The 27,832-nt window shown below is 42.7% G+C and overlaps 2 protein-coding genes across 2 annotated transcripts in view; one reads left to right on the top strand and one right to left on the bottom strand.

The window, feature by feature from the left end:
• The window catches only part of LOC139423611 (centrosomal protein of 112 kDa-like), a 59,765-nt gene extending 52,804 nt beyond the window's left edge, over positions 1 to 6,961 (bottom strand). Inside the window, exons 1-4 of the mRNA XM_071175196.1 lie at positions 6,907 to 6,961; positions 6,207 to 6,312; positions 5,900 to 6,090; positions 5,509 to 5,672 (exon numbers count right to left, since the gene is read on the bottom strand). Of these exons, the coding sequence (XP_071031297.1) occupies positions 5,509 to 5,672; positions 5,900 to 6,090; positions 6,207 to 6,306 (455 nt within the window). The 5' untranslated portion in view covers positions 6,307 to 6,312; positions 6,907 to 6,961. The remainder of the gene's footprint in view (positions 1 to 5,508; positions 5,673 to 5,899; positions 6,091 to 6,206; positions 6,313 to 6,906) is intronic.
• Positions 6,962 to 10,155: 3,194 nt separating this feature from the next.
• The window catches only part of LOC139365185 (protein kinase C, alpha, b), a 230,042-nt gene continuing 212,365 nt past the window's right edge, over positions 10,156 to 27,832 (top strand). Inside the window, exons 1-2 of the mRNA XM_071102638.1 lie at positions 10,156 to 10,404; positions 11,855 to 11,886. Coding sequence (XP_070958739.1) covers positions 10,235 to 10,404; positions 11,855 to 11,886 — 202 coding nt within the window. The 5' untranslated portion in view covers positions 10,156 to 10,234. The remainder of the gene's footprint in view (positions 10,405 to 11,854; positions 11,887 to 27,832) is intronic.

Here is a 27,832-nt window from a genome sequence, read left to right as displayed (position 1 = left end):
TACGGACGCTCCGATCCTGGGTAAACTCTGCTACAAAACACACGTTTAACAGCAACAAAACAACCGGCAGAGAAGTACACATCCTCAGTCACGTCTCCATCACAAACGCCACTTTTGCGCAGCTGATGCTGGTGGGTAAAGGGCAAGCACCCTCATGAGACGGCCAGTTTCAGGGCCGTCACAATATGCTCAATGGTTTTTGTGAATGCACTTGAAGAAACTTTTAAAGTTCTTGAAAATTTTCCGTATTGACTGACCTTCATGTCTTAAAGTAATGATGGACTGTCATATCTCTTTGCTTATTTGAGCTGTTCTTGCCACAATACATTTATTTTGCATAACTCATCATGTACACTACCGTTCAAAAGTTAGGGGTCACTAAGACATTTTATTTTTTAAAGAAAAGCACATTTTTTGTCCGTTAAAATAACATCAAATTTATCATAAATACAGCGTAGACATTGTTAATGGTGTAAATGAGTAGTGTAGCTGGAAACGGCAGATTTTTTTTATGGAATATCTGGCTCTAACCAGAATAGAAAGAGGAGTGGGAGGCCCCGGTGCACAACTGAGCAATAGGACAAATACATTAGAGTGTCTAGTTTGAGAAACAGACGCCTCACAAGTCCTCAACTGGCAGCTTCATTAAATAGTACCTGCAAAACATCAGTCTTAATGTCAACAGTAAAGAGGCAACTCCGGGATGCTGGCCTTCTAGTAAAGCATTCAAATAAAGCATTATTTGTTCAACTGCAACTTTTGGGGTAGCTAGCTAGCTTAAGCTTGGTACCTAGCTAGCACCAATACAGCCAGCCTGAAAACAATGACAAGTAGAAACTGCAGTCATTTTCATTATTTTTAGCAATGATTTTGAAATCCTTGTGAGTAAGTATTAGCTAGGTAGCCACTTGATGTTCGCCGAACTTCAGTTCATGAAAATAAATAGCTAGCCAGCTACTTAACACTGTTGACCAAAGCTAACGTTATAAGCAGCCAGCTAGCTTAATCTGGATAGTGAGGCTCAACCAGACCAGGGTATGTGTTGTGAAGCTAGCCACAATAAGGATAAGGCACAATAGTGGAATTTGCGGTTTGCCTTCAAAATAAAAGTACCTCTTTGAAAGTGATGCAGAAGGTTACAATTAGTGGAATCATGCCATATTTCGACTAGATAATGTTAAACAAGGTTGTAAAGTGAAGCAATAAAATGGGGTATCAGTCTAGTCGGTGACACCCACAGAACACAACTGTGAAGAGTTCACCCAAATATTAATGTTGTAGCTCTTATCGCGGGACTGTATGAAATCACCTCCCCAGTCAGCCTATTGTGTGTACTAACATTCACATTGCACTGTACAGCTTTACATAAGGATTGGGGATCAATGAAATGGGGTATTTACAATGACGGCCTAACCCGGCAAAACCCGGACGACACTGAGCCAATTGTGCGCCGCCCTATGGAACTCCCAATCACGGCCGGATGTAATACAGGCGGTATTCGAACCAGGGACTGTAGTGACGCCTCTTGCACTGAGATGCAGTGCCTTAGACCGCTGCGTCCATGTGTGTGTGTTAACTATTTAACTGTACTAGAATGCTTAAAATGTAAAATAGGTGGTTATTGGTATCGGTTTTTTGGCAAGGAAAATATTGGATATCAGTATCGGCAAAACATGTAATATCGGTGCATCACTAATGGGAACCTCTGCTGATGCTGACAGAATCAGAGCACTGAGAGCAGTGTAAAAGTGTTTCCCAAATCCAGTCCTCCACAGTACCCCCAACAGCACACGTTTTTGAGGTAGCCCCGGACAAAAAAGCATGATTCAACTTGTTAAGAGCTTGATGATTAGTTGACCAGTAGAATCAGGTGTGTTTGTCCGGGGCCACAACAAAAACATGTACTGTTGGGGGTACTCAACGACCAGAGTTGGGAATCACTGCACTAGGACACGTCCTAGCAAAACTATTTTTCTTCCAACACAACCAACAGACAACAATGGGAACTTCCGCTACTGATTCTGACAAGCTATGCTTCATTAATTAATATTACCAGCTAATTAAGCATATACACTGAAGGCAATTAAACCGGCTTAACAATGACTGAATAAATCTGCACAATTAGGGAAGGGTGGAGACGATCGACGAAAGAACAACCAGTACTGTACCGATGTATGCAATGAAAACATCCAATTATTTCTCTAGGGCACTTTTAACTACAGTCATTTAGGCTTATATATTCGCTTTGTTGTTTTCCTCATGTCCTTAACACTCCAGAGTTCTATGAAGTACTTTTCTGTCACAAGAGACTGACAGTTTGACCACAGAAGATCACTTGCCTTTCTGAAGAAAATGTAATGTGAAGAAGAGGGCGATAGAGAAGATGGACCAGTGAAATTCAGCATCAGAGGCAGGAGAGGGCGCTCTCTGTGTGTCTACATTCTGTTATTAAGTGAGCGCGACTGAATGATACAAAACTTGTATGTTCTCAATTAGTGTCAGTTGAGGTCAAACTTATCATCGTGAAACTAATGGCGTGCATATTTTGTATCCTTTGTGTGTCTCTCTACCAGCTGTAAAAGCAGCCTACGTGAAGACTAGCAGGCACACTTTCTTCTCCTCAAGTATGCACGCACGCACACACGCACACACCGGGGGCCAAGCGAGCAGTGCAATGTTGGGCCTCAAAGTCAACAGGTGGATGAGGATAATTGAATCAGATGTGTCTGGAGTCTGAGGCCCAGAGATCAAAGCTGTGCCAGCCAGGCAGGTCGGGGCTAGGGGAGAGAGAGGGGGAGTGTGTGTGTGTGTGTCTCTCTGCTGCTGCAGCCAGTCTTATTAAAACAGCCTGACATCTATACGCTTCGTCCATGACCTCCAGGTGCAGAAGCCAGAGGCCCTAGGTCTCACCCTCAGGCACCCCAAGGAAGACAGCCAGACCCTGTGGCACAAACAAGACGTGGACCCCTTAACTCAACCACCTGGAGGCAAGGTCAACGAACAGACTCTTGCCTTACAGGGAAAGACCCAAGGCGGCTAAACAGGTCATTTATAAAAGCTGTTTGATGTCTGATGCTGCAAGGACAATGTTATTGTCACACTTGGCGAGGGGGATGGAGAGGGAGAGGTTAGGGGTTCTCATGTGTGGAGCTCAGATGATAGACAGGAGTCAGGGTGAGTAAAACAGAACGAGGAAAAACAAAGAGAGAAACAGAAGGGATTCACATATAGGGGTTAACAAATGTGATGCTAACCACCACCACACATTCATCCTTCCACCTTTGCCTGTTTGCTATGAGGGGAGAAAGACCAGAAATTCCCCTCGTCTATTGTAACGAACACAACACTTCCACACATGCCGAGTCAACATTCGGCTGCCCCAACACATACACACACTTCATCTCTCTCCCCCTTCTCTCAGAGCTCTCCAAGGAACGCCAAAGACAACAACGTGTCAAGACAATCATGGCGTGTTTAAGGCCTGATCCATAAGTGACATGCGAGTACCAGGAGTCGGCAGGTAGGCTTCACACCAGGGCCTCTGAGGATGATCTCTTAACCTGGATCAGCTTGCAACCCCCATTCCTTTCACACAGACACAACTAGACTTTATCCGTTGAGAACAGAGAGAACCATCACGGAGGACATCACCGGTTCTGCCGGTGAGTAACGCCATCTTGTGGCCAAATCTGGAACTTACTCACTCCAGCCAAACATGGTGTCTCTCCTAGCCAGTTAAAAACAGAGTTTCTAAACCTAGAGGCCCAAAATCCGAGATTTTGGGAAGATGTTCCTAATGTTTTGTATACTCAGTGTAGAACAGGATTGCCAGATATAGAACAGGATTGCTGATACAGTCTAACCTGCAAGCACCCCAAAGTTAAATGACTACTTGACCTATCACCCCATTGCCTGATTAATGGCATGAGGCAGAGATCAAAAGATCATACATCACAAGGAGTCAAATTAGGTCCCTAGAGTTTTATCTAAATGGGAGAGACACATTAAAGAGCATGTGTACTAAGTCATTTTCTCCATGAGGCCTTCAACCTGTGATCTATACGCTCTTTAATTGCTCTTATCCCAATCAGACACTAGTCAGACAAAATCAAATCCAGCTCTTCAATACAACCAGTGTACTTAGGCTAACTGAGGTTACCGTTAGACATGCTTGTGTAAGTGGTCAGACTTGTGACAAGGACATCTCATACGTCATGCCAACAACTTTTCACAATCAAACGTATGTGTATCTTTAAAGTGACTATACACATAAGCCCACAAACAGAACCACCATGAATCTATCTGACCTGAATGGTTATTTGGCTCAAGATGCCACTGAATTTTCCACTGCAAGCAACTAGTCGTCGCTATCAACACATGTTTAATGACATTTTCCAAGAACCACTCACCACTGTCCCCTTGGCCCAGATAAAAAAAAAAGTAGATTCAAAGCATTACAGGTCCCTCCCTCCCTCATTGAATTGGGCCTACCCATTCGGCACAATGGGTAGGCCCAACGTCTAGTTTTGATTTGCATTTGGTTGAGTTATCAACTAATGTGAAATCAACCAAAAATGCCCGAATGGAAACAAAGAAATGTATCACAAAAATCACAATATCAAACAAATGCAACGATCAGAATTGGATCAGAGGCTAACATTGGAATAATATTCAAATATATTTTTCATGTACATAATTATTTTTTATTTTTTTTAAAGCCTAGATGTCATAGTGTAAGTGGTATGCATATTGGCTACAGCCTCATGTCCAAACCAACGCTGACATGAGGGAGGAAGCAAAAAAATGTAGCCAAACTTTAATGAGACTTTTAATTACATAAATATAGGCTAAACACCAGTCATGTTAGACAAAAATAATGAAGGATAATTAACATCAATGTCTATAAGCTTGATTCAGTCGACGTGCTGGAGGAACAGTTCGTTCAGATCAAATGGTCACACGACGGAGAGTGAAGGAAAGGGAAAGAAGGACAGTGCCTGTTGCACACCGCACATCCTCCATCTTTAATCTAAGAGGAGGTGGTTAGCATTTGGAAACTATTTAACCATAAACTTAAATTGTTTAAAACCTAGATGTTTTATGTCATCTTATGAGTTATGAGTCTTACCTTGTTTCAAAGTAGCCTAGCCTAGCCAAAATACAACAATAGAAATGTTGAGGGAATTACTTTATAAACACTTAATACGCCATTGAAAACAGCATTTTTCTCATGTTCTATTGGTTTTCAAATCAACATTATTTTACTGTCCAGCAGCCAAAGGAATAATTCTAGTCACTTTAGTAACCCATGCTAGTTAGATCTCCCCTTTCCTAATCTGTGTCACATGAAACCACTCGCGCATCCGTGTGCTTTTGAGAACAGTGTTTCCCTGCCAATTGCATTTAGGAACATTTGCCCATAGCTTACAACCAAGTGTGCATTTTTTAAGCAGGCATAGCAGTTGAGTATGTAGCTTAAGCTCTAGTCTATGCCAGGGAATAACCTACCTGTGTGTGTTAGAGTAGGCTGTGGGAGAGGACCTGGCCCTCTCTCTGAGCAGGCTGTCCCAGGAGTCGTCACCCTGGCCCAGCTCTCCCGTTACCCAGTCAGGCAGGCCTGCAGTGCTCTGCTCCAGGCCCCGGCCACATAGAGGCTCGTCAAAGTAGATGGACTGGCAATGAGAAAAGGTGCAGAGCTGAGTTTAGCCATCTAAAACAGTCAAAAACATATAACATGCAGTCTACAAAGTACTATAAAATGGAATATCGTGAATTAAACAAATAAACAAACATAAGCAACATGGGCAGTCTACTAGCAGTATAGAGCAGAAAGTATACTATTTATAGTAGCTTACATCATCAGCGCACTTTAGTACTATATCGAGGATTGTTTGTTTACCATATATGTTGGTAGAGTCTTGAGACTGCCTGACTCTGGCTTGTGGCTGAAAGGGCCCTCCAGGACCCCTCTTCTGAGCATGTGCAGGAGCAGGCGGGCATACATGTTGCGGTTCTTGCGTCCCATCAGGCCCGAGCCGGATACACCTGGGTCACACAGCTTCTTGATCCACAGGGCACACAGCTGGCGCTCTGAGGTCAAATAGGGAGCAAGAAATTACAATCAATGCATTACTAACACATATGACAATTACAATTTATAGAACACTTGCTTTTTAGTAATACAACTAATTTTACTGTAGGCCTACCTGTCTTGTGGGGGAGTTTTAGGACATATGGTTTCATGTCAACCAGGTGATGGTCAAACTCTGAGTCCAGTTTCTCCCATGTCTCTTCTTGTTTGTTCATAATGTCCTGCACATTGGGAATAACACATTTAACGTGTTACTTTCGATTGGTTACTGTGTTTACATGCAAACGTGTCCACTCCGCCCCTCAGAGCACATTTTAGCTATTGCTTCACAAAAACCATGCGCAACTAAACTACTTCAGAACTAGAGGTTTCAATACAAATGTAGCAAGTCTTTGCTGTTACTGTCATCAATTCGGCATCCCTGCATAGAACTAACGTTGGAAGAGTTAGCTACACACAGACTGAGCCACCAAGCTCAGCTGGCTAATAACAACTGAACCGTTGCTAGACACTTCGACTAGGTGAGGACGGCATATCTATCCTACTAGCTATCTCTCACAACTGAATCTGACATATAGTTAGTTTGCCAATAATGGTGCAGTTAGCTACAGTAGCAATCTGGCTAGCATCAGTTCTGTTGCTAACAGTAGTTCAAGCAGCACATCAAAACGACAAACAAAGTGGCCCGCGCACTTAGTATTCACTTCTAATTTGTATAAATGTTACTCGTTAGTTAGATAATTACGATATATTACACTTCAAGCTAACATTGTGCGATAATACTGGAAAAAGTAGAGTTATTGGCTTGTTATTACCAGCTTCTGCAGATCTAAACGGTTCAAACTTCTGCTACACAGACTGCGTCCTACGTCACATCCTTTTTCCGTAAACAGAAAACGGGAGCGTCCTTGTTGTCATAGAAACTGTCAAGCTGATGAAACGAGTGCTCATGCTGTCATTTCCAAAATGGTACCCTTTCTGTGCATTTGCAAGATGTTGCATTGAGTATAGAGTTAAATAGTTGTGCATACTTCTGTGATGCAGACCTGCGTTTACTATGCACAGTTCTGTTTGGTTCTAGATAAAATAAAATACAAATAATAATAATAATAATAATTGGAAACCAGCAGCCTAGGCTAGGCCCATTTGTAAATAGTTTCAAATATAACTATTTACAGGATTTTTTAAATATATTTTTAAAAGCTTTCAAATACTAAAAAGTCGTTGGATTCGGCCACATTGTTTTAAAATACTGAATGACAAAAAAATAAGTATTAAAAATACAAATATTTAAATATGCATAAATGTAGGCCTATTTGAACCCAGGTCTGCTGTGATGTTACTTTCAACTAGTTACTGTATGTTTACATGCAAACATGTACACTCCACCCCCCAGAGTACATTTTAGCATTTTCAAAAATTCCACATAACATTCTACACTATACATAAAGTCAGCAAAAAAAATAAACGTCCTCTCACTGTCATCTGCGTTTATCTTCAGCAAACTTAACATGTGTAAATATTTGTATGAACATAAGATTCAACAACTGAGACATAAACTGAACAAGTACCACAGACATGTGAATAACAGAAATTGAATAATGTGTCCCTGAACAAAAGAGGGGTCAAAATCAAAGGTAACAGTCAGTATCTGGTGTGTACTGCAGTGCATCTCCTCCTCATGGACTGCACCAGATTTACCAGTTCTTGCTGTGAGATGTTACCCCACTCTCCCGGACATTTCTGGGGGGAATGGCCCTAGCCCTCACCCTCCGATCCAACATGTCCCAGACGTGCTCAATGGGATTGAGATCCAGGCTCTTCGCTGGCCATGGCAGAACAGTGACATTCCTGTCTTGCAGGAAATCACGCACAGAACGAGCAGTATGGCTGGTGGCATTGTTATGCTGGAGGGTCATGTCAGGATGATCCTGCAGGAGGGGTACCACATGTACAGGATGTCTTCCCTGTAACGCACAGCGTTGAGATTTCCTGCAATGACAACAAGCTCAGTCCGATGATGCTGTGACACACTGCCCCAGACCATTACGGACCCTCCACCTCCAAATCGATCCCACTCCAGAGTACAGACCTCGGTGTAACGCTCATTCCGTTGACGATAAACGTGAATCCGACCATCACCCCTGGTGAGACAAAACCGCGACTCGTCAGTGAAGAGCACTTTTTGCCAGTCCTGTCTGTTCCAGCGACGGTGGGTTTGTGCCCATAGGCAATGTTGTTGCCGGTGATGTCTGGTGAGGACCTGCCTTACAACAGGCCTACAAGCCCTCAGTCCAGCCTCTCTCAGCCTATTGCGGACAGTCTGAGTGCTGATGGAGAGATTGTGTGTTCCTGGTGTAACTCGGGCAGTTGTTGTTGCCAACCTGTACCTGTCCCGCAAGTGTGATGTTCGGATGTACCGATCCTGTGCAGGTGTTGTTACACGTGGTCTGCCACTGCGAGGACGATCAGCTGTCCCCCTGTAGCACTGTCGTAGGTGTCTCACAGTACAGACATTGCAATTCATTGCCCTGGCCACATCTGCAGTCCTCATGCCTCCTTGCAGCATGCCTAAGCCACGTTCACGCAGATGAGTAGGGACCTGGGCATCTTTCTTTTGGTGTTTTTCAGAGTCCTTAGAAAGGCCTCTTTAGTGTCCTAAGTGTTCATAACTGATCTTAATTGCCTACTGTGTGTAAGCTGTTAGTGTCTTAACGACCGTTCCACAGGCGCATGTTCATTATTTTTTTATGGTTCATTGAACAAGCATGGGAGACAGTGTTTAAACCCTTTACAATGAAGATCTGTGAAGAGTTATTTGGATTTTTAAGAATTATCTTTGAAAGACAGGGTCCTGAAAAAGGGAAGTTTTTTTTGTTGTTGCTGAGTTTACATGGTAAACCAAAATCATGGTATTAATAGCAAACATTTACATATTGTCTTTTTTATTTTTGTAATGGAAATGTTTAGGCCTATTATCAATATCATGAATTTGGTGTACTATTTATAGGGCTAGCTGGATTATTGTTTGCGAAAGTGATTGAACGTGTTTTTTCAGCAAGCAATGCCATTCTTTATTCATTAGGGTCGTTCAACTAGGAGTTTATTTTGTATGCCTTTGATATTGTAAGTAGAAATTGGGCACCAATAATGAATTTGTTATATTCAATGAATATAGACCACATGGAAAATTCGATCAAATGTTTTATATGAATAAACACTTGCTAAAAATTCAGCATTATGTCATCCCTCTGACTTCCAGGAAGGTTCTTAACCCACTTAACCCAAACGTTTCTCCAAGTTTTCACATCATTGTAAAGCCCTAGTTGCTTTGATAAAGTCATTCCTGAAGAGTATTTATTTCATGTGATTACTGATTCATTTTAAGGTTTAAAAAAAAAAGTCTCTGATTTTAGTGTCAACCCTGTTATGTAACCTGAACTCTCGTTTTAATATGGTAAAACTATTCCCTTTTAAATATTTGTTTTCAAAATAAACATGTAACATCTGATAGTCAAATCATAATGTAAAAGCAGGTGGGATGGTTCTACTCTTTTTGCCAATTTTCTGGTGTTTTGTAGGGGGAAACTGGGTGAGTTGAGAACATGTAAACTCTGTTACCCATAGATAGACAGGCTAGAAACTTTTTACCAATTTCATTTTCTTGTGTGAAGCTTGCATTCAAGTGCACGCAGTCACGCAGCCTGCTCACGATGAAAATAAAGAAAGTGGTCTGTGCAACAGAGGTAGATTTTGGAAACAAAGGTTGAACTGGGATTGTCCCAGGTACAAACATATTTGTTACCAGAAATTATATAGGTCTACCTTTATGAGCTAGCCTAAATACAGATTATTTTCTGAGAATAGCCTACCGCTGTAATAATAAACTTCATCCACATGATGGCAATGCTGACTTGCAATTTCCAACAGCTGCAGTTTAACACTGGATATCATATTATTGACGTCACTTAGAATGAAAAAGAAGCGCTCAGCGGTGGCTCTAGCAAAAGGGAAACCCGCTGTCCAGTGGCTATTTCGCAGTTGCGGTAGCCTATAGTATTTTAGTGAGCGTGTAGAAATACAAGTGAAGATTCCTTGGAGTAAAACTGAACCGTACGACCGTGTAGCCTACTTTTTTTTGCAATGGCTGATCATCATCTTTTACATTATTGCGACTCAGCTGCGGTTGGGAACCGTTTCGCCCGCAAAGGTGCTCTGCGGCAGAAAAACGTGCATGAAGTCAAAAATCACAAATTTACTGCCAGGTTTTTCAAGCAACCGACATTCTGCAGTCATTGCACAGACTTCATATGGTAAGCATCATTGCTCTTGCGCATCCATCATTGTGTGAAAGGGGAGAGGAAAAGTTGGTGCGCTCTCGTCATTCCGGTCGTGTTAGTGTATTTCCTTGTTTACCCTATTTGTTGTTTTGAATTATGCAAAATAGTTGCCTTATGTAAAGTGTTAAATGATTTTGAGGCACTGCTATTAAACTCATAATTAGCCTGTTAGGCGCTTATCCTCATCAAAATGTATAATTTATTAATTCAAATGATACCTTCTGTTATTAAATTAATTGGATGTAATAGTTATAAATGTTCAATAAATTCCATGATGCGAACAGTTAATTTCACATGTGCTATTCTCGTAAAATCATATGAAGCTCGCCATTCACCTTCCAAAAACACTCTTCTGCGCGCTGATTGGCAACTAGAACTCAGCAATAGACCTCTGTGCTCCCGAATTGGGTATGGATTTTAAATGTTTTTTCTTTATTTAACTAGGCAAGTCAGTTAAGAACACGTTTTATTTACAATGACGGCCTAGGAACAGTAGGTTAACTGCTTTGTTCAGGGGCAGAACGACAGATTTTTACCATGTCAGATCGGGGATTCGATCTAGCAACCTTTACTGGCCCAAAGCTCTAACCACTAGGCTAACTGATGTTAATGTGCAAAGTGTTTTCCAACCAGGCCAAACTAAACTCACCCCATAATTACTCATCTTGCCAAGAATGACACACCCCCTTAATCAGAGGCAAATGTCTCAGATATTTTGTGTTTATTTTGCACTCTAAAACGTTCACATTCAGTAGGCTATTAAATTGATCTTTCACGTCTTTTGAAGTCTAATTTCCCTCTTCCACACATCTTGCCATGCTCATGTCTTATAGCCTGGGGAAGTCTGAACTCTCAATCCAGTGTACCTGTGCCACAGATCTTTCCATGCTCATGTCTTATAGCCTGGGGAAGTCTGTGAACTCTCAAATCCATTGTACCTGTGCCACAGATCTTTCCAAGCTCATGTCTTATAGCCTGGAAACGTCTAAACTCCATCTACTGTAAATTAGTACCATCAAATGATATAGCAATAACCCTACTGCTAGCTCTGGTCCAGTGCATTAGTGTGCTTTCCTTTACTAGTTGAGGAAAGCACACTAATGCCCCCCTGGACCAGAGCTACCCCACTGGGCACAGATGTCAGGTCATCTAATTAGTTTACATTTGGTTAAGATGTCAACTAACATGAATTCAAAACATTTCATATCATTGGATTTAGGTTGTTTTTTAAATGAACTAAATGCCCTTAAGACTTTTTGCAAATCCAAATTGATTCAATGTTGTCACATTGATGTGTTGAAATGTGTTGAAATGACAGTGGTCCCAGTGGGACCCTACTGTATGACTTGGAGCATCAGAAGTACAGGTAAGACCACCATCTGTCCTGCTGTCACTCACTGCTCCTTCTCACTGCTTTTCACAGGGGATTTGGGAAACAAGGATTCCAGTGCCAAGGTAACCCAGTGTTCTACATACGTGTACATGTTTATGCTCATATTTGCATGTGTACAGCAGTGGCGGTTGGGGCCAGTTGTACTGTTAGAGGGGCCAGTTACATTATTATTTTCTTCACTGCATTGCAGGCAAAAGACCATGTTCATAATCATCATCGTTGCCACTGTCTAATAACAGATGTAGAGAACGATAACTAATTTCTGCTGTGTAAAAATGATTTCATATTTGTGGCCATTTAGGGTGGCCACAAGGGGTTTCAAAATTGTCACAGGGGCACTGGTCCCCCCTGCCCCCCAGAACCGCTAGTGATGTACATTAATTTACATGTGTACACTCATGTTAGCTTAGCATTAGGTATCCAATTTCCATATACTGTATGATGCACTTCCTATAGTTCCAGTACCAACAGTTAATCATTAATATTCATACCACTGTACAAGGGGATGTTGAACTGTCCACAAGCCAGTTTGGTTGATGTCAAATCCACTAGCAATCTACAAGTGAAGATGCCAGCTGCTTGTTCCTTTGTTTGGTTACTGTACATCTCAAAGCAATGCTCAGAGTGCAACAATGTCTGCTATTCTTTAAAGAGCAAGGATACAGTCAATGAAGGCTTCTGAATCCGCCAGCACCAAAGTACTTCCCCATAGACAACAGTTTAGACACATTTTGTGTAGTCTAGTAGGGCTCATTGAGTGCGTTGAAAACTGTTCCGTCCAGACAGTGAGGTGATGACTGGCTAATCACTGGCTGGAGATTTGACTGCTCTTACATGAATACTTTATGCAGTCTGTTCTCCTTAAGTGTAAACCCATCATATCATAATTCTATTCTCATTATTGTTCAGACAAGATGCTGCGTCTTTCTTATAGCTTGTTGATAATCAGGTCATTATTCACTCTTCCCCTTCCTCAGTAACTCTTAATATCCGGCAAAAACTTGGATGGTGCCAGTGCTCTCAAATTTACTTCAAAAGTGCAGCATTGCCACTTTTCAGGCTTCTCCCAAATATGGCATTCGCTAACAGTCTTCCACAGAAAAGTAAAACTACAGTACACTGCCTCCGTCAGTGCACTTTCACATTCTGTTTGATGAATTAATGTGCATGCAGAGCCACTTAATATGACTAAATACCAACGGTATCAGTTCTCTAGTCACAGCTGGAGGCCTTTGATTAGTCACTTCTAGGCTGGTTGGAAAAGTTAGTGAAGGATTTACAGCAATACCCAAGTTCCCAGTATCTGAAATGTAATTGTGTGTTTGAATCTCTCGGAGTCAGATTGTAACTATGAGGAAGGGTAAAGGAAAACTGACTGTTTGATTGTAAGCAATAGCAAATCTACGTTCCCAAAATAACCATTGAATTCAGAACAGCAAAATATAATTCCATGACAAAAGTTTATTGGACATTCGCGCATCACCAAGGGGGATGAACGTCATGTAGAACCTATAGGATGTGGAAAAACATTAGTACCAAGTAATCAAAGCAAATCACATTTGGAATGCCATACACGTTCACACTTACCTTAAAGCCCATCATTCATGCATCAATTGCCAATGTCTGTGGGGAGAAACATTTGTCAGTCATCCAAATTAGACTACTGTACACATGTAGTTGTAACAGTACCGGAGGATAGGATACTGCGCTCCTTTGGATCCAGCACTTGGTCTAAGGAGAGGCTGGTTAGGCACAGGTTTACTGATATCATGGGATACAACACTACAGTAACAGAGGGCTGGGCTGTGTCTCCTGGGGAGTAGAGAGTGTTGGAGAAAACCACTGCCTCATTCATAGTCGTTATGGTTCTGAAAAATAATGCTGGGTGGAGGTAGAACAGGATCGTGGCAGCTGGTGGGGCCCAACACACTGCTTGATCCATGGGGCCGGTTCTTGCTGCTCAGCAGCAGAGGGAGATGTTTCCTTTACCTTGCTGGCCACGAGTGGATTCTGGATATGGGTGGATGTGTCTGGGCTGCCACCCATAGGAGGTCCAACATTCTGAGAGGCCTTTGGAACCCATAAGGGCAACCCACAGGTGTATTGGTTAACAGGTCCTGCTACCTCATTAACACTGGGTCTTGAAGTCTTCTGAGAGCTTCTGGCTGCTTGGGACTTGTTCTGGTTGCACAGGGACTGAAGGACAATAATTACAACATGCCATTAATTGGGGTATTATGCCAACTGGTAATGTAATAGTATATCAATCTGATTATAATATATTCAAATTGTGATATGACAGTACACATGCTTGACACCTACCAGTCTCACTACACATGGAATGGGAGAGCCTGGAGTAGTGGAGAGACGACATCTGTCCCTCGGTGTTAACACACCAGCAGTATCCTGTAGAGCCCTTGCACTGCTTTGGGGTGTACAGGCCCTCCTTGTTACACTGGGGTACATTGGCTCCAGGAATATTGGGGGCTATTGGCTCTATAGCCTGCTCACACAGGATCAGGGCTGGATAGAAAGTTTAGACATTCAGCTTCAGGTAGCTCATTAAGTTAGGTTGAGTATAATAACGTGATCATTTAACATTACATGAGCTGATAAACATTTAGATTTATACTGTCATAACATCATAATACTATTTAAGTGACAGTGTTGGCAATAGCCCAAAATGACAGGAAGCATAGCAGATGGAGTTACTTCAGTGCCACCAGAAATGTTCATTGGTTTTTGTATTCAGAACGTGAAATTCAATATTTGAATGTGTAGTGCACAAATGTCATTTATACAATTATTTGAAACTGAATCAAATTAATATTGCAGTTAAACTCAGTTTATTGTAATAAACGTGTTTCTGCATGTACATTGATTGCTCTTCTTCTACAAGGAAAACACATTTTTCTAAGCAAAACCCAAATCTTAGGAGTTGCACTTAATGCATGAGTTACTGAGATGGTGGTTCCAGTTTAGATAGATACATGTAGAAGTCTCCTTGGCAGGGCCGGTTCTATGGGGTGGATAAGCTGGGCATGGACCCCCAGAAAGAACGTGCCCTCCCTCAGTTGTTGCCCTATAAAGTGTTATGAGTTACATTGGCCCGGTTTTACCAATGTAGTGCCGCAAGGCCTGCCAGTAGTGCAGACGGGACAGAGGCTATATGCTGGGTGCGCTCATGATCTGAGGGGGATGTAATATTAAAATCCAAAAATGCATTCTGATTGGGAACCAAGCCATGCAATGTAATTAAGGTACTGCCTTTACCTTATTTAGGAAGCTAATTTGACCCCGCACTGGGTGGGATCCAATGGACTTCCACAGAGAGCGATGTTGAGCAGCCTGCTGGCCCACGCCGAGGTTGAGAGCCTAGCAGCAAATGTAATATTGGCCCAGCAAGAGTGACGCAAAGTCAAATCGTAACCGCTGCCAGAGAACCCCACTCAGGGCCTTTGTCAGCAATGCCGAGTGCAGTTGGCACTGAAACATTAGGGACATCACAGCAATGTGCAAACACTCTCCACCCTGAAGAACGTATTCAGTGAAGAGATGCAGCATGTCAGGTCAACGAAAAGCCCAGCTGGCATTTGAGCGTGGCCTGCCAAGTACATTTCAACAGGAAGGAGAATGGCTCAGAAAGGTCTAAGGTTCAACACAGCAACTCTAAAATGGTCAACTACAACCTTTATGGCCCTGGCTGCCGTGCCAGAGTTAATACAATTCCCTCATGTACTGGCTGTTCGGCAGATTTTATGCAAACTAGAGTTTAGGCCTTTGCTTTTTACTGTAATGCATCTTTTAGATATGCGATTGTCATTACTTGCATGTGTAACCAGTGTTAAATGGCTAGCTGGTTAGTGGGGTGCGCGCTAATAGCGTTTCAAATCGGGGGTTTCACTTGAGACCTTGAAGTACTCGTTTCCCTTGCTCTGCAAGGGCCGCGGCTTTTGTGGAGCGATGGGTAACAGTGTTTCGAGGGTGACTTGGTGTACAGAAGGTGTCTCGAGCCCAGGTAGGTGCGAGGGACGGAAGCAAAGCTGTTGCACATGAGACTAATTGCTAGATCTACAGCTTTGCGTCATTTGATGGTATAGGGATAATGACCAATGTAGCCTACTGGTTGTGCAGCGAGGTGAACCCTGGCAGGCGCTCCTGTGGCCTGACTGTTCACCTTGTTGGTGCCGAAATTGGCAGCTAACGTTACCCTTTCAGAGCGCAGACTGGCGATAGCCTTCGGTCCATGGTCCTGAACTAATGTTACGGTGTGCCTTTTTAATGAGCGCATCTTGGGCTACCAGTCTTCGTGAGGCTCCTCTTCAACATGGTGTGCAAAATGACAGTTTCGTATATGGCTGCATTTCAGATAGGCTTGGATTGTTTAAGTCGCAATAGTATAACCAATAGTGTAGCCTACTGAAAGTAGTAAGTTAACTACATTACAGTCTGCGATAATATTGACATCACTTTTACAGTAGCTTATGACAATTAGGGGGCCTTCACGCGGTATGCTCAGAATGGACATTCACTCTTTATTGGAGTCGATTCAAAATGGCCAACTACCGTGTATGACATTTCACAGCTATGCATATAGAATATGCACCTAGTGTGCTTTTCTGAAAATCCCACAGAAAATATTTTACACCGGGAGAAGTAGCGGCTTGGTTAGGTCATTGCGTAGTGTCAAGTGTGACAGCCTATAGTTGTATTTAGTGAAGTTTAAGCCATGTAGTGGGGCACATTCTCTTGTGTTATTATATAAAGCAACAGTTGTGTACAGGTAAAAAAAAAATGTTACATTTGAACAGTAGGATTAATCAACTTGTGTTTAGGGCTCCAAAGCAATACTAAATCAAACATGTCCCATGTTTATTGAACTTAAATAATATCCCAGAAACGCATGCATATGCACAAAAAAAATCCACAAATTGGTTACATCCCTGATAATCTATCCAGTGTAGTTGGGCGTCGTGAGGCCCATTGTCGTGCCATTCATCCAACGCCTCATGGTTCAACATAATGCACAGCCCATGTATCTGCACACACTTCCTGGAAGCTGAAAAGCTTCAATAGTAGCGGTATCTCACACTAATGTGTTTTTCGTGTACATGTTATTGAGAGTTCAGGAATGGAGTGTTGAGGTACAATTCAAAAGAACATTAAACATGCCACATTAGATTCAGGAACCACTTGGTACAGCCAGCTCACCATAGTGTTTCACTGTTTCCAGCTACCTTTCCTGGCAGACAAAGTACCAGAATGTTTTCAAACCAAATGCATCCAAGTTTAATTAAGCTTGAAAACAATACAATAACTAAAATAGCCTATAAATAAATATTGAATTGGAATAGAATTAAAGACAACCGTTAACCGTTTTAATTTGTGCAAAACGAATGAGAATTTACATTCAATTTCTGGTGGTACCAAATTCACTCCATACCCATGTTGTCAAGGATTAACATACTGGCCAGGGAAACTGGAATGAGAGGGAGAGAGAAACAACTCCATAGTAGCAGTTTAAACTCCATAAAGGTAAATAGTTTAAGAAACCCTGCCCTAGGCTATGGTTCAGGACCAAAGAGGGGCCCTAGGCTATGGTTCAGGACCAAAGGGGGGCCCTAGGCTATGGTTCAGGACCAAAGAGGGGCCCTAGGCTATGGTTCAGGACCAAAGAGGGGCCATAGGCTATGGTTCAGGACCAAAGAGGGGCCCTAGGCTATGGTTCAGGACCAAAGAGGGGCCCTAGGCTATGGTTCAGGACCAAAGAGGGGCCCTAGGCTATGGTTCAGGACCAAAGAGGGGCCCTAGGCTATGGTTCAGGACCAAAGAGGGGCCCTAGGCTATGGTTCAGGACCAAAGAGGGGCCCTAGGCTATGGTTCAGGACCAAAGGGGGGCCCTAGGCTATGGTTCAGGACCAAAGAGGGGCCCTAGGCTATGGTTCAGGACCAAAGAGGGGCCCTAGGCTATGGTTCAGGACCAAAGAGGGGCCCTAGGCTATGGTTCAGGACCAAAGAGGGGCCCTAGGCTATGGTTCAGGACCAAAGAGGGGCCCTAGGCTATGGTTCAGGACCAAAGAGGGGCCCTAGGCTATGGTTCAGGACCAAAGAGGGGCCCTAGGCTATGGTTCAGGACCAAAGAGGGGCCCTAGGCTATGGTTCAGGACCAAAGAGGGGCCCTAGGCTATGGTTCAGGACCAAAGAGGAGCCCTAGGCTATGGTTCAGGACCAAAGAGGGCCCTAGGCTATGGTTCAGGACCAAAGAGGAGCCCTAGGCTATGGTTCAGGACCAAAGAGGGGCCCTGGGCATGTCAAAGGTCAGTCACTACAATATGTCTACACCATTCTTAAGTTGGGTCATGGGATGACAATTTGTCATTTGGGGCTAAAGTTCAAGAACCCTGGAATAAGACACAAAATAAGACTAGAGGCTAAGCAAATGCATCAGGTCAAATCAAAGTAATGTGACATTTTCAAAATAAGTTTAAAATCATTGTGTTAAGTCAAAACTAATTATTTAAATTATCGAAAGAGCAGAAACCGGCTTTCCATTTGACAGGAAAACTACTACTGCCTTCAAACACAAAACAGAGCCAAGAGACCCTGAAAAAGTAAGGGGGAATGATTAGTAAAAGGGCCAGCACACCTTCAACAATACAACTTATTGAAGATAACCCATTTCTTACCTTAGTGTCCAAGAGCCATAGCAATCAGCTCAGTTGTAGAACTCCCCAGTAGCTATGGTGTGGCAACAGACAGCTTGCTAGAGCCTTCCGGTTTTAACTGGGAGAGTGCTGCTCTCTCCTTGTATTGGCAACTTGACTCTCCTCGGTTTCAATTAGAGACTAAAGGACCTTATCATTTAATATAATGAATAGAGTTGACTTGTTTTCCTATTTCAGCATGACATGCAAACCTATCTGTTTTACACAATACATTCCTATCTGCACACACTTCAAGTGTAGCCAATCTAGACATTAGACAAGATTGCCCCAATTGTGGCAGATGAGCTGCATTTACACAGGCAGCCCAATTGTGATATATTTCCGCTAATGGGTAACATTTTTATTTAAAAAAAATATCAGAATTGGGTTGTCTGTGTAAAGCAGCCATAGAGGGATAGACAGGGAAAGCTTGCGGTAAGGAAAATCATCAGTACGCCATGTTGAGAAAAGTCACAGAAAAATGAAGGAGCTTGATATGGGATGAGATTACCACTTTTTTTAACATGCTTATTAGACATGACCTTTGGGCAGTTAGAAACTATACACAACATTGTTGCGTCCTAAATAAATGTGTAGATGCACGTTTAACTACTCTAATTCAGAATAGTGTAATTCAGTGTTTTGATCAAACTGTTGTCCAAGTATCAAAAACAGTGCAATCATTTATGTGATTCTCAGTAACCTTCTAGTGTGATAACCATGGACTTGTCTCTGGGAAGTCTCTACCAGTGGAGGTTGCTGCGGACGGATCATATTAATGGCTGGAACGGCGTGAATGGCATCAAACACATGTAAATCATGTGTTTCATGTTTTTGATACCATTTCACTCATTACGCTCAGGCTGTTACCACGAACGAATGAAGGTGCCACCAACCTCCCGTGGTCTCTATAGAGTCAGACAGGGACACTACTACTGCACAAGGGCCCAGATGTCCACACCATGTTACCATAGTCTCTGCCAGTGTAGTGTCCCTCTCAAGATACTTGATACACCAAGCCAGGTAACTGTGTGTAGACAGAGCAACGCTGAAGGTAAATGCTAGAGAGGGAGGGAGAGATATAAAGGGTAGGTAGAGAGTGAGATTAAGAGTACAAAAGGAGAAAATAACAGGGAGGGAGCAGGCAAGGTGGAGAGATTAGGATGTAAAGGCTAGAGGAGAGGAGAATGAATGAGGGAGAGGTGAAGGAATGACAGAAGAGGAAGGAAATAGTGCAGGAGAGGGAATGAGGGGAATGGAGGGAGAGAGAATGAGGGGAATGGAGGGAGGGAGAATGAGGGGAATGGAGGGAGAGGGAATGAGGGGAATGGAGGGAGAGAGAATGAGGGGAATGGAGGGAGGGAGAATGAGGGGAATGGAGGGAGAGAGAATGAGGGGAATGGAGGGAGGGAGAATGAGGAGAATGGAGGGAGAGAGGATGAGGGGAATGGAGAGAGAGAGAATGAGGGGAATGGAGGGAGAGATAATGAGGGGAATGGAGGGAGACAGAATGAGTTAAATGGAGGGAGAGAGAATGAGGGGAATGGAGGGAGAGAGAGTACAGGTTCAGTAGGTAGAGAGAGAATGAGGGGAATGGAGAGAGAGAGAATGAGGAGAATGGAGAGAGAGAGAATGAGGGGAATGGAGAGAGAGATAATGAGGGGAATGGAGGGAGACAGAATGAGGGGAATGGAGGGAGAGAGAATGAGGGGAATGGAGGGAGAGAGAGTACGGGTTCAGTAGGGAGAGAGCGAATGAGGGGAATGGAGGGAGAGAGAATGAGGGGAATGGAGGGAGAGAGAGTACAGGTTCAGTAGGGAGAGAGAGAATGAGGGGAATGGAGGGAGAGAGAGTACAGGTTCAGTAGGGAGAGAGAGAATGAGGGGAATGGAGGGAGAGAGAGTACAGGTTCAGTAGGGAGAGAGAGAATGAGGGGAATGGAGGGAGAGAGAGTACAGGTTCAGTAGGGAGAGAGAGAATGAGGGGAATGGAGGGAGAGAGAGTACAGGTTCAGTAGGGAGAGAGAGAATGAGGGGAATGGAGGGAGAGAGAGTACAGGTTCAGTAGGGAGAAAGAGTACAGGTTCAGTAGGTAGAGAGAGAATGAGGGGAATGGAGGGAGAGAGAATGAGGAGAATGGAGGGAGAGAGAGTACAGGTTCAGTAGGGAGAGAGAGAATGAGGGGAATGGAGGGAGAGAGAGTACAGGGTCAGTAGGTAGAGAGATAATGAGGGGAATGGAGGGAGAGAGAGTACAGGTTCAGTAGGGAGAGAGAGAATGAGGGGAATGGAGGGAGAGAGAGTGTGCATGTACATTGTAATGAAAAGAGAGCTAGTGCTGCTCCCCCCTCTCACCTCCTAAGGTCACGGTGCCTGGCCTCGGAGCCTCTAGCGTCCCTGTGCCCTTCTCATGTTAGCTCTGTCACAGCACAGGGTCACGGTACAGAGTAGCGATGCTCCAGGGAGCAGGTCTGTAGCCTTAATTAACTGTCAGTCCACACCACCAGGCTGCACTGCCACACGATGGGCCAAGCGCTGGAGAGTCCACTGATTTATCACCAATTTACCACTATTGAAATTAAATGGAGAGGGGAGAGGTTTACTGTTTAGATGCACTCTATAGGACAGTGATTCATAAGGCCAGGAGTGATTCATAAGGCCAGGAGTGATTCATAAGGCCATGAGTGATTCATAAGGCCAGGGATGGTATTCTCACAGCACCTCAGAGTATGAGTGTGGATCTAGGTTCAGGTCCTCCCTGTCCATGTAATCTGATTCAGTATAATATAAAAAACAAAATTGATCCTACACTCTTAGAAAAAGTTGTTCCATACATTTTTCTTTGCAGAGATAGGATTCTACCAAGAACCATTTTGGTCAGAAGAACCTGTTTTAGAAGACAAGGGTTATTTGTAAGGCAAAGGGTTCTACCTAGAACCCTTAACATCCTAAGAACTGTTTTTTAACGAAAGGGTTCTTTGATGATTCTTTGGGAGGCAAGAAGGGTTCTACTTAGAACCACACCCTGTGTGTACAAAACATTAAGGACACCTTCCTAATATTGAGTTGCATGGACTCTACAAGGTGTCTAAAGCGTTCCACAGGGATGCTGGCCCATTTTTACACAGTTGTGTCAAGTTGGCTGGATGTCCTTTGGGTGGTGGTCCATTCTTGATACACACACCTACTACCATACCCTGTTCAAATTCACCCTCTAGACGGCACACATACACCATTCATGTCTCAATTGTTTCCATGCTTAAAAATCCTTCTTTAACCTGTCTCCTCTCCTTTCCTTCATCTACACTGATTGAAGTAGTATAAACAAGTGACATCAATAAGGGATCATGTCATGGAAAGAGCAGGTAGCAGGTGTCCTTAATGTTTTGTACGCTCAGTGTAATATTTCCCATCATGCTCAATTGCAGGGAGATTTTCAGAATTGTTTTTTTTTACTCTAAAATCTGTGTTTTTGTATTGGTTGGTTGATTCATTTTATGTTAGTTGGGTTTTGGAGCACAGAGTGGGCCAGCAGACGGAGTGGTTTTATTAAGTGTTGTTGGCCCACTGGGCAACAGTGATAGTGAAGATACAGTATGTACACATGTATAATCTCACACATCTGAAAGCTAAAGCAACTGCCCGTTGTTTATACATGACCAGGTCTGTTAGGACAAAGGCCTACTAAGGACAGGTGGATGATCCATACATGAAACAATAAACACAGCTCAAAGGAGACACAGTAAACATGTATTTTACAACAAATATAATGTTAACTGAAAGTAGTATAATTCATTTTAAAAAGCACAAAATGTTATATTATACCACTGACTTTTCAAAATAGATTATCTCATACATTGCACACCACTAGGCTACACATGAGATGTGCGAGTGCACTCTAGAACACCCATCATGAGAGTCAAGCTGGGGTGCGTTCAATTCGATTAAAAGTTTGCTACTTTGACTGACGGTTTCTACTGAATGACACTATTCCCAAAACATTCTTCAACAGCCTTTTAGGTACGTTTGCTCCGTTTGATGGGTGTGGAGGAGTGTAGCTTGAAGCAGTGAATAATGTATTTAAAGGGCAGCGGAGCATTCCACTACCCAACCCCTCCCCTTTTTTCAACTGGTCATTCTGAGCAGCATCGTTTCTGTGTAATTGAACGTTACAGTACGTTTTTTTTGTACAGTCAAAGTTGCAGTCATAATGTTACAAACTAAACAATGTATTTCAGACAAACTAAACAGTGTATTTCAGACAAAATAAACAACATCATGACTTTATCTAAGCATGAATGTAAATAAATACTATTGGTAAGATATACAAATGCGATCTCTTATCTGAACATGAGTAAATAGGCAACTTTAATTACAGGCGATAGTGCGAGACAACAAACCATACAGGAGATATATTAGTGATAGGCCTATTCCTCAAAGCCTGAATCGTCACAATCAACAAATGGTATGTGCTGGATTCTTCTCATGAGCAGAGTAGCCTAACCTTGATGCCAGAACTCACATGGGAAGCTTGTGAGAGACAGGAGTGGAGCAGTGAGCTATGCATAGGACTGTAGGCCTATGTGGATGTGTTGGATGGTGGAATCCTCTCAGAGGGCTGTGAGCGGATGATCCATGCCCACCAACACACATTGAAAGTGGGATGATATGATAACAGATGCGTGTTCTTGGACGCGCAGAGTGCTTGTTCTTGGAAAGACCAGGGATCTGAAAAGTCTGCCAGTTGGATTCTCCGTCCCAGGAGATGTGTCTATGCTCCCTCTCTCTCAACTTCATGGGATGGACAGATACTGGCTTTTTGTAGTTCCTGTTCACTCAGTTGTGTGTGTGCGTGTGCGTGCGCGTGCTTGCGTGTGTGCGTGCGTGCATATGGTACAGTGTGTGGGGTACATTGTTCGAAAGTGTGTTAGGTTCATTGTTCAATGCCCCTGATATCTAGGCCTTTTCTTTAGATATTGAGAACTCACCTCCTATCATATGGCAAACAATTCCCACAGGACACAGGCTTCACTGAATCTCCCCTCACCACAGTAAAGACATCTCATCAATTAAAATGGACTGAACTGAATAGAATACAATAAAATAAAATAGAACAGAATAGAATACAATAAAATAGAACAGAATAGACTAGAACAGAATAGAATACAATAAAATAGAACAGAATAGACTAGAACAGAATAGAATAAAATAAAATAGAACAGAATAGACTAGAACAGAATAGAATACAATAAAATAGAACAGAATAGACTAGAGAACAGAATAGAATACAATAAAATAGAACAGAATAGACTAGAACAGAATAGAATACAATAAAATAGAACAGAATAGACTAGAACAGAATAGAATACAATAAAATAGAACAGAATAGACTAGAACAGAATAGAATACAATAAAATAGAACAGAATAGAATAGAATAGAATAGAACAGAATAGAATAGAATAAAACAGAATAGAATAGAACAGAATAGAATAGAAACCTCAGCTTGAACTGAGAGGAGAGTATGGTTGATTAAGTAGGGCAATTCCACTAGAACAGAATGACACTGAGACTCCGATTTTTCACTTTAAAATGTATGTCTAAACCTAGTGCATACTGTACAGCACTGTCAGGGAACAGCTAGAGTCTGAATATGACCCCACTGCTTCATCTGTACCACAGAGGTCAGAGGCTACCTTATCTGCACCAAGGATGACAGTGAATGTTCTGTCATATGTAGAGAGAGACCTTATGCATGACTGCTGAGAGTTGCCATGAGATGGTACAAATCATTTGTCCTAAATCTTGTGGATTCATACTTGTATCCCTTTTTCAACTCTTCATGATAGAGATCTCAATGCCTGTACCTTTCTCCAACTGTTTATTCATTCAATGAGCTGTACGTGATTTGGGTTACCAGATCTCAATGCCTGTACCTTTCTCCAACTGTTTATTCATTCAATGAGCTGTACGTGATTTGGGTTACCAGATCTCAATGCCTGTACCTTTCTCCAACTGTTTATTTATTCAATGAGCTGTACGTGATTTGGGTTACCAGATCTCAATGCCTGTACCTTTCTCCAACTGTTTATTCATTCAATGAGCTGTACGTGATTTGGGTTACCAGATCTCAATGCCTGTACCTTTCTCCAACTGTTTATTTATTCAATGAGCTGTACGTGATTTGGGTTACCAGTATCCAACTGTTTATTTATTCAATGAGCTGTACGTGATTTGGGTACCTTTCTCCAACTGTTTATTCATTCAATGAGCTGTACGTGATTTGGGTTACCAGATCTCAATGCCTGTACCTTTCTCCAACTGTTTATTTATTCAATGAGCTGTACGTGATTTGGGTTACCAGATCTCAATGCCTGTACCTTTCTCCAACTGTTTATTTATTCAATGAGCTGTACGTGTGAGGCACTAGGCACTAGGCTTTTCAGTATAAGGATAATGAATATTTACATCATACCTCACTGGGGACTATTTGGGCTTCAATCATACTTTTATATTTTAAGCAGAGAGGATATTGCACGCTTGTTGTATAACGTAAATGTGTCATTCCTCTCCTGTGGCTATTGGGGCTTTAATAATACAGTTTCTATTTATTTAAACTACAGTCTATGGGACTTGTACTGTAACATCATACTCTAACATTTGCGTCTCAATCTCACAGCATAATCTCCTGCAACAGCATCTCGTAAAGCGATGCCAAGCCGACTGCCTTGAGTACAGGATGAGTTATCAATTACCCAGGGAGCATTTGCCCTATTAAGGAATTATTGGAAAGATGATGAAGTCCCTCTCTCTACATTTCTATCATTTGAACTGCTATTAGTTTATGGTTGCTGGGCCGTGGGCGGGTAAAGGGCTGCGGCAGGGATCCCGCTGTGCAGTACGAAGACCCGACGACAGGTATCTCATTGTCCTGCAGCGTTTTCCAGATGACCAGCCTCCCTTGCCTCCTTTCTCTGCCCACCTCTACAGCAGAGGGTAGTGGAAGGGAGCGTGGGCCGGAGTAGTGGCGAGGTGAGACGTCTTTATTGTAGTGTGTCTTAGTGTGGGAGGAGGCTGAGCACCCTGCAGCTCCCATGGGGCTGTGTACTCTACTCACTTGGAGCCATTTGGTTGGTATTACTCAGAATGGGAGTGTGTGTACGGTGGATGTGTGTGTGTGCGTGATATTGGCCTGTGTGCGTGAGTGCGTGTGTGTGTGCATATGGCCTGTGTGTGTGTCTGTGTGAGTGCCTGTGTATTGGAAGGATGGAGTTGTGTGTGTGTGCGCGCGTGTGTGTGTGACTGTGTAGAGGTCACAAGATCAGTTTCAAATTTATTTGCTTTCTTAGTTTCTTTCAGCAGTCTGTATGCATATTGTTCAGAGGTAGAGGTAACCGCGGTAACTAAGGTAATTCCTGGTTATTGGCCAGTCTATTTTGATCTGGTTCTAGTGGACTTTGTAAAGGTCACTGGCTGGGATCCACGGTCCACTGTGGAGACGTTGTATCACTGTCATATGGCCATGCTGAGACACTGGCCCATTCACAGGCTGCTCTCTCTCTCTCTCTCTCTCTCTCTCTCTCTCTCTCTCTCTCTCTCTGTCTGTCTGTCTCTGTCTCTGTCTCTGTCTCTCTCTCTCTCTCTCTCTCTCTCTCTCTCTCTCTGTCTCTGTCTCTCTCTTCCTGCTTCTGTCTCTCTGCCTCCCCCTCTCTCTTTCTTTCTCTCTTTAACAGAAACATTCTCTCTCTTCCGATCTCACTACCTATCCCCCCTTTCTGTCGTCTCTCACACAATTTGCTGAAATAATCCCTCCTGTCCAATCTAGCTTTTTCAGACAACCTGAAGAGTTGATGGGATGTGTGAAATGAAATCGTGAATCCTAAAACACATTATCACCCTGGCAGAACTCTCAGTTTACAATGAAACAAACTGTAATTCAGCCATCAGGCCAAGTGTTATGGAAGAGACCTTGTAAGTGAAGCAGAACAGGATGCAAACAGATTGTCAGATGAGATATTGATATTCAATATTAAAGGGAAAATCCACCTAAAATCACATATTCATTTAATTAAGTGTTAAATAACACTAATATGTGAGAACAATGTTTTTTGTGAAGAAATCTTTCATTTTGGCGTTAAAATAAGGTTGGTAGCAACCTTGTTGTGGATATCTGTTGCAGCTCAAGTCCACTACAAAATCCAAAATGAAATGCTCTCTATATGGGCTGGCTGGCTAGCTAGCTAGCAAATGTAGCTATACACAATAATACCAAAGACCCTATCAGCATGTAATGTAGCTAATTAGCTGTAAAATCGCTTAAAGAAACTGCACTATCTCACAATGTTCAACCTGCAGATCGATGTGCCTCACATTAGAGAGTCTAACATTCGCAACGGCAGACATACTTTTGAGGAGATGGGAAACATTGCCATGCTACTCGCGTTGCGTTCTGAGCGATTCTGGGACAAAGAGTGCCCTCCTTCGAGGAGTGAATGGGAGTCTATTGGGCGCTAGCTCAAAATTCCAACATTAGCATGAATTTCATCAACAAGTAGTACAACATTTGAAATCTTTCCCGAGATGGGAGATAAGTCACTTGCTATTTGTATTATCTTATACCTTTGGATTCGTGATGTTACATACTTTCGAGGAAAATGGGCACCTTTCTTACACTGACTTTATATAGGGATTGCGTGACAATTAGCTTAGCAACCACATGACACAGCATGACATTGTGAACGCGATTGGTCAACAGTCTGCTGAGTGGGGCGTTTACGTTCCTTCATTCATTGGATTCCTATCTCCTTTCGATAATATATCTAGCAACTGCACCATGCAATGCACCCTGGACTAAAGAGGGCAGACAAATGTGCTAGACCCTCTGTTAAATTCTAAATTTCTCGATGTCGGAATATCGTAAAAATATGATCAATGACTCATTGGAGAGAAGACATCCTCCCGAGTTGACATCGGCCAGTATTGAAGTCTGACAGGCATGATAGCCGTTTTCACCATCTAAAAGTCCTGTTCATATTTACTTCCAGTGTAGTGAGAGAGACTTTATCACGGTTGTACGTAATGGCGAACAGATTTCTGCCTGCTTAAACGCCAATAACTCAGATACACATAAAAACATGAAATGACCCAGGGAATCGATAGAACATCCCTCAGAGATGCACAAAAACAAAATAACATAAAAAATGGGTGACCCTTTCCTTTAAGTAATAGGTCTTCACCAATGCTGCCCAAATGTGGCAGTGTTAGCTTTTGCTTAGCGTCAGTGAGTGTCAATGATGCCTGTTCTACGT

This window comes from Oncorhynchus clarkii, chromosome 13 (genome assembly GCF_045791955.1).
Source record: "Oncorhynchus clarkii lewisi isolate Uvic-CL-2024 chromosome 13, UVic_Ocla_1.0, whole genome shotgun sequence".
Taxonomy (NCBI): Eukaryota; Metazoa; Chordata; class Actinopteri; order Salmoniformes; family Salmonidae; genus Oncorhynchus; species Oncorhynchus clarkii.
The sequence above is the reverse complement of the archived record's forward strand: the minus strand, read 5'-3'. Positions and strand labels throughout refer to the sequence as shown.